The 13838-nt window shown below is 45.4% G+C and overlaps 1 protein-coding gene across 4 annotated transcripts in view; it reads left to right on the top strand.

The window, feature by feature from the left end:
- The window catches only part of LOC6560765 (myosin light chain kinase, smooth muscle), a 29508-nt gene that overhangs the window by 3203 nt on the left and 12467 nt on the right, over positions 1-13838 (top strand). For 3 of the 4 annotated variants that reach the window (XM_032734453.2, XM_043216399.1, XM_032734454.2), the window contains 9 exons: positions 324-2027; positions 2096-2881; positions 3159-3893; positions 4109-5734; positions 8174-8881; positions 9153-9325; positions 9700-9787; positions 10356-11685; positions 12353-12485. In XM_032734453.2, the coding sequence (XP_032590344.2) occupies positions 324-2027; positions 2096-2881; positions 3159-3893; positions 4109-5734; positions 8174-8881; positions 9153-9325; positions 9700-9787; positions 10356-11685; positions 12353-12485 (7283 nt within the window). The other variant, XM_032734458.2, reaches the window with a different exon arrangement.

Below are 13838 nucleotides of genomic sequence, written 5' to 3'. Positions count from 1 at the left end.
AGTGTACATATATATGTATATATGTACATATAAACAACGAAATTCGTGCAAATGTTTTTATTTAGCATAACAATCGATTGGCAATTAGGATATTTTCACACATTTCACATTCACCACATGCGAACAGTCGTGAATCTTCTTTTGCATCGAACGGACGTCTGACGTCCTAAAAAACAAACAAACAAATTCGATCGAACCGTTTCGGGTACATATTTATACATATATAAACTAATTTATACGTATACGACTCGTACGGATATCATATTTTTATCGGTTTATTTTTCCCAAAACGAATTCTCATTCCCACGTTATCCTGTGAAAAGACAAAACGCAACAAACGAAGACAATGGGAGCGACGGACGGCGACATCGAGCCACGGGCATCTGCTGAGCCGGAGGGGGCACCCGCGCAGGATACGCTGCAGGTGCCAACGCAGAAGAGGCGCAAACTTAAATCACCCACTCCTGGCAGTTTACGCGGACGTAGTGCCACGCCCATCCATGGCCGGAGCCAGACTCCGTTCAATCTGTATATGACACGTCGCAGTGCCACGCCCTCAACATGGCGCAGCATAACCCCCTTCCTGAAACGCGAGGATAAAGAGAAAACTCCCTTCGAACTGGGCCGTGACATGAAGTCGCAGACAACGTGCAATATTGCCGTCTTTGATCGTGCCCTGGTCATGGATATTTCTGAAGATATGGATGTGCAGAAGCCCGTGCGTTACATAACATCCGATCTATCGGTTATCGATCGCGCTGCTGTTATGGACGTGTCCAACGTTGAGGTTATCTACGTTGTGGAGGAGTACGAAGAGTATGAAGAGGAGGAGGAAATCATCGAAGAAGTTAAGCCCAAGAAAAAAGAAAAGAAACCAAGAAAGCCACGCGCGGCTAGAAAGTCCGCCGAGCCATCTCCTGATGGTGATGGTACTGGCGATGATATTGGCGATTTGGGAGACGATCGGGAGGATAGTGTCGATTTCGATGAGGATGAGCCCGCTAAGAAGGGCAAAAAGAAGGCGCCGCCAAAGAAGAAGGAGAAGAAAGAGAAATCGCCCAGTCCAAAATTGACCTTGAAACTGGAGATTGGCGGCGGCCAAAAGGCCAGCAAGAAGATGTTCGATCAGCAGCCGCCTGCACCTAAGCCGCCACCAAAGAAGAGCAAGATGGTCTTGCAAATGGAGGAGCAGGCCAAGGCTCAGGCTAAGGCAGCCGAGGAAGCCGCCAATCGTGCCAAGCCCAAGGGCGAAACGTACGAGGAACGTCAGAAGCGCTTGAAGGAGGAAAAAGAGGAGCAGGAACGACTTGAAGCCGAACAGCGTGCGATTGAGGAGGCTGAAGCTGAAGCGGAAGCTGAAGCGGAAGCTGAAGCCTATGATAGTGAGGAGGACCGATCCATGATGGATGACGAGGGCACCGAGGCAGCCGAAGGCGATTACAATGATGACGAGGATACCGAACTTGCCTATGAGGACGAAGAGGCCGAACCAGCGGTCATCGATCTGAAAGCGGCCAAACGTCGTGGCAGCGACTCCTCCGATGAATATACACGTCCCGATCCCCACGAGGACGAGCGCTGGCAGCGTATCGCCGCCACTGAAGGCGAGGAATTCATGCAGCAGCTGCGCAAATACAGCCAAGCCAAGCGCATCAGCGAGCGGGAACGGGATGCTGACTGGCAGCGTCGACGGGAGCAGGCTCGTCTGCCTAAGTTCATCAACTTCCTATCGGATCGCACCGTCGAAGCGGGTCAGAGTGTTCGGCTGGCCTGCGCTGTCGACGGGCCCGAGCTCTCTGTCAAATGGTTTAAGGATGGACGTCAGCTGGAGCGCGATGCCACCCATCGCATTATAAACAACAATAATATTTTGGTAATGGAAGTGGTTAATACGAGTATATTGGATTCGGGCGAGTATTCTTGCCAAATCCTGAATGCAAATGACGAGGTTACCTCATCCTGTATTGTAACAATTTACGAAGTGTTTAAGGATGAACCCAAACCTCCCACCATACAGTATATCAAAGGTAGCAGCAATTTTTCGTCTTTTGCTCAATGCATTTCTCTCAGGGTCTGTTTATTTGTGATCTTTTAGAATACTATCATTTGCGCGACGATGAGCTGACCATTGAAGGCCATGTGCACGGTGTTCCGCGTCCGGTTGTTACCTGGTGGCGCGGCGCCTTCCAAGTAAAGCCCAGCTACAAGTTCACCATGCTCGAGGAGGCGCACGGCGTTTGCAAGCTGCTGGTCTATAAACCGGGCAACAAGGATAGTGGCGTATATACCATGAAGGCAATCAATTCGATTGGCGAGGCACAAATCAATCACACCGTCGAGGTGGCCAAGAATCTGCACTATCATGTGCCCGGCATATTCCATGCACGCGACCGCATTCAACTGGACAGCTTGAAGCAGGCCCGTCGCTCCATTGATGAAGCGCTCAGATCGAAAGCCGAATCGGATTCGAAACGTGCCGAGGCAGAGGCTGAGCTACACCGTATCCAGGCAGCGCGTGCACCACCCGAACCACCCCTTGTGCCCGCCAAGCAGAAATTGCAGTTTGCCACCCAGTTACGCGATCGGATGTCACTGGAGGGCACAACCGCTAAGTTTGCGGTAACTGTAATTGGACCCGATCCGAACACACGCTGGATGAAGGACGACAAATGGGTGACGATTTCCGATAACATTAAGAACCTGTCCGAGGAGGGCAAGGCCATACTGCAAATTATCAATGTGACCTCAGCCGATACGGGTGTCTACAAGTGCGTGGCCAAGAACGATATGAGCGAAATCGAAACCTCATGCTACTTCAAAGTGTATGCGGCGCAAGCCGATGGCGACGAGTCCGAGCCCATTTTCGCCCTGCCCCTGCGAGGTATTTTTAATGTATCCGAGTGCAATCTGTGTGTGTGTCTGTGTGTGTGTAGCTGCATCTGCATCTGTTTTGTCTTCATTCTTGTAACGACGCCAACGCAAATCGAACATCAGCCAAAATTCGAATCGAAATTCGATTGAGTTGTTGTCCACCGATTGAGGTCGACCATGTACGAAAATAGTTTTTTTTATGTGTTTGAAGTGTTGTTTGGTCTTCTTCTACTTCTACTTCTACAACTGCATCTTCTTCTTCTTCTTGGTCATCTTCATCGATTTAGATGTGTATCATTCCTCGCAAAATGACTTGATTCTCGACACGAAGGTGCGCGGCAATCCCCGTCCACTTATCACGTGGACGAAAGATCAGTTACCCATTGTACTTGACGATCGTGTCGTGCAAATCGAACACTTAGATGGCGTCTGTGAGCTGATCGTTAATAAGCCAACGATAAATGACAACGGCATCTACGTTTGCACCGCCCAGAACAAGTTGGGCAGTCAGTCGACCACCCACACGGTTGTCGTCGACACACACTCGTCTCGCCGCTCGAGCATATTATCGGCAATGCAGGAGGAGGGTGCTACTGAAGGTGCCGCCAAGCCCAAGAAGTTGCCTAAGAAAAAGGATGAAGATGATGGCGGTGGCTACGAGCGACGCAGTCGTATGCCCGATCCATCGCCCAAGCAAATGCTCTATTTCACGGTCAATCTATCCAATCGTTATGTGGCCGAAGGATCTAAGGTCAAACTGCAGGCGGTCGTGGGCGGACCCCAACCGACAGTTAAATGGCAAAAGGATGACCAGAATGTCACCTACGGACCCCGTATACGCAACATGAATCGCGACAGTTTGGCCGTGCTGGAGTTCACCAGTGCACTTCCCGAAGATTCCGGAACCTATTCGATAGTTGCCCATAATGAATTCTGCAAGATTACCACCTCGGCACTGCTGCATGTCTATCAGCCGAAGGTCAACACCGATGTGGAGCCCGTGTTTATACGCTCCCTGAAAGGTAAGAAAGGCATCCAATTTGTTTGTGTCGTCCGCATTCGTAATGTCTTATCAGATCTATAAATAGATCAAAGTCATTGACGATTGTGCAATGTGCAATCATTTGTTGGGATTATGCAATGCCATCTTTGTTGTTGTTTTTGTTGGGTTCTTGTGTTGCTGCGTGTTTATGTAACAACTATCTGCTGAATGCCTGCCAATCTCCCATTCACGCAGAGAACTATCATCTAAATTCGAATGAACTTATATTGGAGACAGCTGTGAGGGGTCAGCCGACACCGCTGGTGCAGTGGTTCAAGGACAGCATTGAGGTTCAGAATGACGAACGTCATCAGTTGATTGAGCATCAGGATGGCACCTGTGAGCTGATCATTGATCGACCCGACAATAAGGATTCGGGCAAATATGTGGTCAAGGCGGAGAGTCGTGCCGGCAAAATGGAGATTTCCCATTATGTGCTGTTCGAGGGCAAGGCATCGCACATTGCGGAGAACATACACGGTGTGTTCCATGCGGACAAGAGTCTGCTGCGGCCCAAGGAGGTGGAGAAGCCAGCTGAGAAACCAGCAGCTCCAGCAGCCGAAGCCGAAGAGGTGGGCAAGAAGGGTCGCGGTCGCAAGAAGGCAGATCCCGAGGAAGAGGCAGTATCCTCGGCCACGGACTATGCCTCAGATTCGGCGAGCATGTCGAGCAAGCGACGCGAGAAGAACATTGGCATACACTTTAGCACCTCGATGAGGGATCGCGTTGTGGCCGAAGGTTCCAAGGTGAAGATCTCCTGCTTCCTGGAGGCCAAGGAACCACAAGTGAAATGGACCAAGAACGACGAGCCCCTCCAAAATTCACCCAAGATCCGTGGACGCTATAGCGAAGGCCTCTGTCTCTTGGAGATTGCGAGCGCGGCAGCGGAGGACAATGGTGTGTACAAGTGCACGGGACGTGACGAAACTGGCGAAGCGTCCACCTCGTGCCGTCTGGAGGTCTACGAAGATCCTGGCACTGGCGATGTGCCACCAACGTTCACGCGCAACATCAAGGACACGCTGCATGGCAAGATCAATGAGCTACAGCTGGACGTACATGTGCGTGGTCTGCCAACGCCGACGGTCACATGGTTCAAGGATAGCGTTAAGGTGGAGAACAATGATAAGTACCAACAGGTGGATCACGATGATGGTACCTGTGAGCTGTTCATCAGCCGGCCAAAGCCGGCGGACAGCGGCAAATACGTTTGCCAGGCCGAGAATCGCGAGGGTCAAACGGAAATCGTGCACATGGTCACTGTAGAACCACGCGTCCAAGTCCGACCCAGATCGCCACCCAGGGAGGGCCTGCCGCCACTAAAGCCCGGCGGTGAGGAGGAGGGTGATGAAGTTCACGAGGATGAGGAGGCTGAGGGAGGTGAGGGAGCCGAAGGTGTGGTTGTTAAGAAACGAGGGCGTAAACCAAAGAAGGCTGATGATGAGGAGGGTACAAGCTCGAGACGCGAGGTGCCACCACCACCCGATCTAAAGAAGCGACTCTACTTCCGCAACTTCCTATCTAATCGCACCGTTTTATCGGGCAGCAACGTCAAATGGATGGTCAACATCGATGGACCCGAGCCCACGGCCAAGTGGTTCCATAACGATCAACCGATTGCCTTCGGTCCCAAGAGCAAGTTGTCCATGCAGGATGGCATTGCCTGGCTCAATCTGGTTGGTGTCACCGAGGAAGAGGCCGGCGAATACACGCTGAGAGTAAAAGGTCCCGAAAATGAAATTGTTAGCACTTGCAACCTGTTCGTTTACAGCACGGGTCAAGTTGAGGTCATCTCACCCACTTTCACAGTGGGCATCAAAGGTAGGCGTTAATTAAGTGTTCCAAATAGATGTACGTCCACGTGAAACGTTAAGGTATGCCGTTTAGTTTATGTATTACATCGAGTTGTAGTTTTAAGCATTAATTTATATAAGCAGGTTCCTAGTCCATATTTATGTTGTCCTTGTCTCATTGTTGTCTTGTGTCTCTCTTTCTCTCTGTCTCTTTGTGTGTGCTCATTGCAGATGCATATCATTCCCAAGACAATCAATTAACACTTGAATGCAAGGTCTCGGGCAGCCCCAAGCCAAACATCTACTGGCAACGGGATAATAGCCTGTTGCCCGTCGATACCGCCAAGTATCAATATGCCGAGCAAAGCGATGGTGTCAAACAGCTGACCATAACATCCTTTGGCAGCGAGGACTCTGGACTGTACACATGCTATGCAGAAAGCGAAAATGGTCAAATGAAAATTAGTAAATTTGTGCAAGCATCCGATTATGTGCGACAGCGTGCTGTCGAAAAGAAACCAACAGATCTTGTCAAGCCAGATCTTAAGAGACCTGAGGCTAGCCAGGTTCAAACGGCTGAAAATTCCGCAGCGGATGCAAAGGCAAAGGCACGAGAAGCCAAGCTGCGATTGAGCCTGGAGACCAGCCTCAAGACCATGACCATCAGCAGCGGCAATAAGGCTCAGCTGATATGTTATGTGACTGGCTTCATCGAGGATGTTCATTGGTTAAGGGATGGCGAAAGGATTACAAAGGATGCACGCCACAAGATCTATAATATCAATGGTGCCATCAGTCTGGAAATCTACGATGCTCGTCCAGAGGATAGCGGTCACTACAGATGCGTGGTGAAGAACAGCAAACAATCAGTCCAGAGCGAAGGTCAACTAACGGTACTGGATGAATCAAGCGGCCGATTGCCGCAAAGCTTCCACGGGGGCATTAAAAGTAAGTTGAATATAAAGAAGAAACAATACACTCAGAAAAGGTCGCCATGAATTTTAGTATTTTGCCATAGTTTTGATGGTAATTGGAACTCACCTTAATGTTCATAAAATATATTTCTCAAAATCCTTGCTTTTGTTTTCATAGTTTAAGAATACATTTTCTAAAATTTAAAAAATACATTTGCATTTCATTCGTTATTTTTGTGCTCATATTAAAATTACACATAAACACTAGTATTTTATGATTTCACAAATATATACATATTAGATACTCGTAGGTAATACAAATTCATATAACTTAATTTGATGTCATTTAATTTAATTTATAAAAGAATTTCTTTAAAAATGGTGGTTTGCATTTCTACTTTTGAGAAATACATTTCTTAAAAATAGAAAATATTTCTGAAAATAAAAAGCGCTAAATTTTTTTGATAGACGATTCATTTTTAGAAATTGTTCTCTTATATTTAGAAAATAAATTCAAGTCGTTTTTTTATCTGAGTGTAATGGCAGGTGAAGGATTCCCCAATGTTCTTAGTCTATGATCTCCTTGATTAGCGATGTCTTACACATATCATTCTTCTGGGTTATAAACTACTACTTTTTCTACTAAGTAACTAACTTGTTAACTTACTTGCAGAATGCTATGATGCACATCGTAATGAGATTGTGCTGAGCTGTCAGGTGCATGGACGTCCCAATATTAGTTGGATGCGCGATGATCACACGATCTGCAACAACCGCTATAAGATTGTGGATGAGCCGGGCGGCGAACGGAAGTTCATCATACGTAATCCCATATCATCGGACTGTGGCATTTTTGCCTGCTATGCAGAGCATGAGGATCACATTGACTCGATTAGCTGCTGCATACGAGCAGCCGACCTGAAGCGTCTCATTCACTCCGAGCACGATAATGTATATGCACCACAAGCAACTCGCGATCTGGATGGCCAACAGCCATCTTCTGTTGCCTATGTGAATGGAAACGGTGATCTGAAGCAGGCTGGAAATCGGCTCTTACGCAGCGTCAGTCAGACGAAGCCGATGTTCCATAGCTATCTACATGATCGCACCATTTCGGAGGGTGCGAATGTGCGGATGCTATGCACAGTTTCTAGCGATGAGAACACACACATCGAGTGGCTGAAGAACCATAGGCCACTGCCTCGAGATACACGCTATCAAACGCTCTACGAGAACGGGGAGGCATCCCTGGAGATCTATGCCGCTGTGGCTGACGACAGTGGCAATTACACTTGCTCGGCCATCAACGATTTTGGCGAGAGTTTAACCCATGCGCAATTGCGCGTCTACAAGCAATTCAGGGAGGCATCCATGCCAAGTACTTTTGCGCAGCCGATTCGAGGTATTCCACCAAGGATGAGAGCCACGTGGAGCCACGTCTCCTACACTAAAATCATATACGCCTTGCATATAATGTTCTAACCGCGTTGTCAATATTGACTTGGGTTTCTTTTTTGATTAATCACATTCTATATTTTTAATGTTTTCCACAGACACGTATTCTCTGAATGAGAATGAGTTGGTTCTGGATTGTCGCGTGCGTGGCCAGCCTCGCCCAGAGATTCAATGGATGAAGGGCACCGAGCCCCTTAGTAATGATGATAAATATCAACAGGTCGATCAAGCCGATGGCTATTCCAAGCTGATCATACGCAATCCAGTCGAAAAGGACTCGGGCGTCTACTCCTGCGTAGCCACCAATGAAGGCGCTCAAAACAAAATTAGCCATCAGGTGGACTTTAAGGGTCGCGAACGGTTCACTCTGGAGAAGACTCATGGTTTCTTCCATCGCGATCCCAACAAGCCGCACTTCCTCACCCCACTGGGCAATCAGACCGTCTGCAATGGTGGCACCGTCGCCATCTCGGCCGAATTCATGCAGTCGACTACACCCATCGAGGTCAAGTGGTTACGCGATCATCGCCCAGTCGACGGACCCACTGTGAAGACCATGACCGAGCGCGGTATCTACACGCTGACCATCATGAATGCGGGTGCTGAACACGAGGGCACCTACACTTGCCTTGCCTCAAATGCGTTTGGACGTATCGAGTCGCATGTGAACATCGATGTCGCTGTCGGCGCCGAGAAGGACGTTCGTCCGCCGCTGTTCCTGTCCAGACCCGAAACCGAAATGAAGATTGCCGTCGGTGACCCATTCTCGGTGTCCTTCCGCATTGCGGGAGACCCGAAACCAAGGCGTAAGTTTAGCATAAAACCATATATAATAGATCTATTAGTATTCGTAAATATTTTGAATTAGATGCATTCTCAAATTACGATCACTTCTGAAATCAAAGAATATCATTTTGGGATCACCTATTATTAATCTAAACAATAGGTACAAATATAAAACGTCTTTTACTATATGAAAATTAAATACATTCTCATGAATCAATTCTTTAATTTAAGAATTCCCATCTTTGAGCAATCACTTTTTAATCTATATATATTTGCCTTATGCCTTTTTAGTGATGTTCATGAAGGGCACCAAGGATGTTACCCAATCGGATCGCGTTAGCAAAGAGGTATCCGATGATTATACCAGATTCACAGTGCAAAAGTCGCAGATCTCCGACTCCGGCACCTATTTCGTAGTCGCACGCAATGACTTTGGAACGGACAGAATATTCGTCACCATTACAGTACGTACTGCCTATATGTGTTTAGCTCTTGATGTTATTAAGTACTGTAGCTGTTGCTGTCCCTGAATATTAAGCTATTTCTCTAACGCTTATGCTAACTAACCATTGCTATTCTCTCTCTCTCTCTCTCTCTCTCTTGTTACGCTTTTCTCTTTTTAGATTAAAACGCCCAAAAAGAAAGAATAAAGCTTATTTCAATTATCTTAATATATATAAATATTGTTTGCGCAAATTTAAACGCCTCCCCAAACGCACCAAAATACTTATGCTCTAAGTCAACTTGCCCGACTCTATGTGTTCATTCAAAGATCAAAAAAGAAAGAAGAAAAATAAACAATAATTTCGTTCTGACTACACTTACAAAACTTATATAGGTTAACCCTCGAGCTCGCTCTGAAACTCCATCGCAACCACGCTGGGGCCAACCCCTCGAAAGTTACAGTGAAACTTCGTATTTCAGAGGTAAGTCAACACACCAATCCACCATCTGTATCCATGTTGAACAGTTTCAATAGTGATTTGTAGTCCTTCCGAATTGTTCCATTAATGCTCCAAATGCTGTGCTCGAGATATATATTCTATGTATTCGTTTCATTCCTGTGGTCCTATTGTTGTTCCATTCCGTGTTCCACTTTACTGACTCGACAGTCTCTGAAAAATATTAACATATATTTTGCAGATCGCTTCAACTCCAACTTGTTTGCCTTCTGTGCCGTTAATCAAGAAACTTCTCAAAAGCAATTTCCTGTGAGATTCAATCCAAAAACAAACAAAAAATCCAAATACGTCAAGAAATTATCCGTGTATTTATCTTTTGTTAGTATTTCTGAACGATTGACTTATTTACTTATTTTATTATGGTATACAAATAGCGTATTATATAAAGCACAGCAATCCAGCTTATACATTTACGTAGTCGAAAAAAAAAACGAAAATAAAATATATATTTCTCCGGGGCGTATTGTGTTTGATTTGCCCACAATTATCCGAGTTCCATTTGATTTATGCCGCCTCCCACTTCACACTCTAGATCCACCTGCTGGCATATCCACCGAACCGCTGGTGGTCGACTCCGGACCCACCCACATCTCACTGTCGTGGGGCAAGCCCGTGAGCGTCAACTCTGCTCCGGTCATTGCCTACAAGGTGGAGGCATGGATAATGGGTCACGAGGGTGGCGCCTATTGGCGTGAATTGGGTCTGACGCCGATCAACTCCTTTGATGCCTTCAATCTGAAGCCCAATGTGGAGTACCATTTCCGGGTGACGCCCAAGAATCGCTATGGCTGGGGTCCGGCCGTGCAGACCAGCTCGCCCCTGCAGGTGGGCGGCGTCGAGTGTCTGCCGGAGTTTGTCAAGATTCTGCCGGGACAGGTGAAGGCGCTGCTCGGCTCCTCCTTCACACTGCAGTGCAACATGCGTGGCGCACCGCGTCCAAATATTACCTGGTACAGGGATGGCATCCAGCTGAGCAACAGCTCGGAGCGTGTCAAGATTCGTCAGATTGGCTCCACCTGTGCTCTGACCATTGCCACCGTTAGTGAGCTCGATTCCGGTCGTTACACCTGCGAGGCAACCAATTCCAAGGGACGCGTCTCGACCTTTGCCCGCTTGCAGGTCGTCTCGGATGCCAGGATCTATGAAGCGGACTCCCGGCTGAAGGAAATTGTCCATGGACGCCATCCGGCTGAACTGGGCGATTCGCTGCCGATCTTCACAATGCGTCTGCGCGATCGCCGTGTACAGGTCACCTATCCAGTGCGTCTCACCTGCCAGATCGTGGGCTATCCCACGCCGGAGATTCTATGGTACAAGGATGGGCAGCTGATCAGCAGCGATAGGCGCCATTTGATTTCGACCGAGGGCCAGTTCTTTACGCTTGAGATTGCGGCCACAACGCTGGACGATAGCGGCAACTACACGTGCACGGCCAAGAATGAGCTGGGCTCCGTATCCTGTCACAGCTGCCTGGTGGTGGACAAAGGCATACGCGCGTATATATCACCGGACTTTTATGTGCCCCTCGATCCGTTCTATGTATTCAGCGAGGGCAGCGAAATCCGTCTATCCACCAAGGTGGAGGCATATCCCTCAGTGGGCGTTACCTGGCATCGCAACGGGATGCGCCTGCGTCCCAGTCGACGCATTTCCGCCACCCTCGACTCCACGGGCTATGTGGAACTGATCATTGCCGAGGCGACGCCACGCGATGCGGGCATTTACGTTTGCGTCGCCTCCAATGTAGTCGGCAAGGTGGAGACCATCTGTCGCGTGGCCATCGAGGAGAACGAAGCGGCAGCAGCTGGAGGCACACCACAGCGCGCTCTAGACATACCCAGCATCAAGACAAGCGATATGCCGTGAGTAGTCTGCTTAAATACTAACCAGAATTAACAGAAATATATAACAGAGAACTCAGAGTCCTCTATTTCTCACATTAAGAACTCAATTTGTGGGCATCTTAACTAGTTCATTACAAATATTTTTTTCAATCAGATTGACTTTTTTCTGTGTTTCCCTCAGTCCATGCAATAAATGTTGGACCACTTTGCATTTAAATACCCCAAGAAGTTCAATAAGCATTTCTTATTTTATTTTAAATTTCAATTTATAAATTATCTTTTATTTTTAATTTTATTAAAATTATTTATTACTTATGATATTAGTTGACATTAAAAAATAAACCATTCATTTCATACATATTTTAATGTGTAACCTCTACAATAGAATCCATTAGACCCATTCCGTCATCACATCGAATCGAACCAATTTGTCATATAGTCTCCATAAAAACTACCCTAACGAATATAATAAATTCAGTTTTCCAAGGTGGAGAGCTTTATCGAGAAGAGCGTTAACTTGCCTGCTAACTTGTTTTAGTGCACAATTTTATTATTGTTATATAATTATAAAATGTAGACAAACTAGTCTTTGTTTGCTACGATTTTTGAAAATATCTGAAATTTGTAAACTTTTTCTTCAAATTTAAATTCTATGATTAATGTTGCTTAAATATTTCTGCTGCAGTTACTCCAAAGAGCCGCTATTTGTAGTGAAGCCGCGTTCCAGTGAGGCCTACGAAGGCGACAACGTCATCATATTTTGCGAAGTGGTCGGCGATCCCAAGCCCGATGTTGTCTGGCTGCGCGATTTTCTCAATGTAAGTACACAATGCAAACATATACATATATACATACAAATGTATCTTTGGGCCATGTGACGTCAACAGTGGCAACGGCAGCGGCAGCGCTTGCGCAGCAACGCCGTGTTTCCAAGTCAGTTGCATTCACAGCGCCAACAAATGTGGGTCGTAGTCGTCGTCGTTGTTGTTGTTGCTGTTACTGTTGTTGTCGTCGATCGCATTATCGCGTTGCAATATCAAAAATTCAAGTGCAACTGCGCCAACGCCAAACTGAAATCTACTGTACAGTTAGTTAGCTAGTTCTGTGGGCCCTACTCCTATCCAGGAAACGCAAAAAACTATATATATATATATATATAATTTCCACATTGATTTCCGCACTATTTGCATAAATATATAAAAAGTGTGAACTATTAAAGCAGTTGCCTCAGTTCAATCTAATTTCGAATTTGCGACAGTTGCTCGTGCGGATAAATTTAAAATACGTTTAACGCAATCCTAATTGATCCGCTTAAGCGAACAAAGTGTTACCCCAAAAATAAAAGGAAGGCAATCAAAATTGAAGGTATAGAAATCAATCAACCATATTGTGCCTGTGGGATGAGCTCCATCCATTTTAATTCAATCTTAATAAAAAAATCTATATATAAACTACGTGTAGTTATTAGCTGATATAAATTAAAACACAAAAAAATAAATAACTAAAATTTACAGTTTAACTTATTTTGAGCCTATAAAAAATTCCAACATCAAGACATAAATTATATTTATTTGAACCAAAAAATATAATAGAAGTGCTAAAAGTAAATATTTTCTAATTAACAGCATATTTTTAAAAAATTAAAAAAAAAAACAATCAAAAGCGACGGTGTTGAAATCAATTAAATAATTCCAATTCATTTAATGCGATCACATATAAATCAATGTATAGTTATTAACTGTTATAAATTAAAACACAAACTAGTTAAACAACTTAAACTACCCAAAGCAGTTTTGTACCCATTTGACTTATTTTGAGTCTGCGCAAAGTTTCATCATCAAGATGATCATAAAGATGAAAAACAGCACTTTTACTAGGAAAATGTTTTTATTTCGCACTTCTATGAAAATTTTTAATTAAATAATAAATAAATAATATATAATATAGTGCTTAAAAACACATTTTTTTCACATTAAAAAATCTGTTTTATAAGTTAGTCTGCTTCCAGTAATCAAATATATCATTTTAATAGACACATATTACAATTTAATATATGTTTACTAAGTAAACAAGCACTGATTTAATAAGTAAAAATGCATTTCAACAATATATAACTATTCGCCAATTCAAGTATACAAAAGTGACATTTACTCAAAAGAACTGTAAAAAGA

Source organism: Drosophila grimshawi, unplaced genomic scaffold, assembly GCF_018153295.1.
Source record: "Drosophila grimshawi isolate 15287-2541.00 unplaced genomic scaffold, ASM1815329v1 contig_1369, whole genome shotgun sequence".
Taxonomy (NCBI): Eukaryota; Metazoa; Arthropoda; class Insecta; order Diptera; family Drosophilidae; genus Drosophila; species Drosophila grimshawi.
This window is presented reverse-complemented; position numbering and strand designations above follow the sequence as displayed.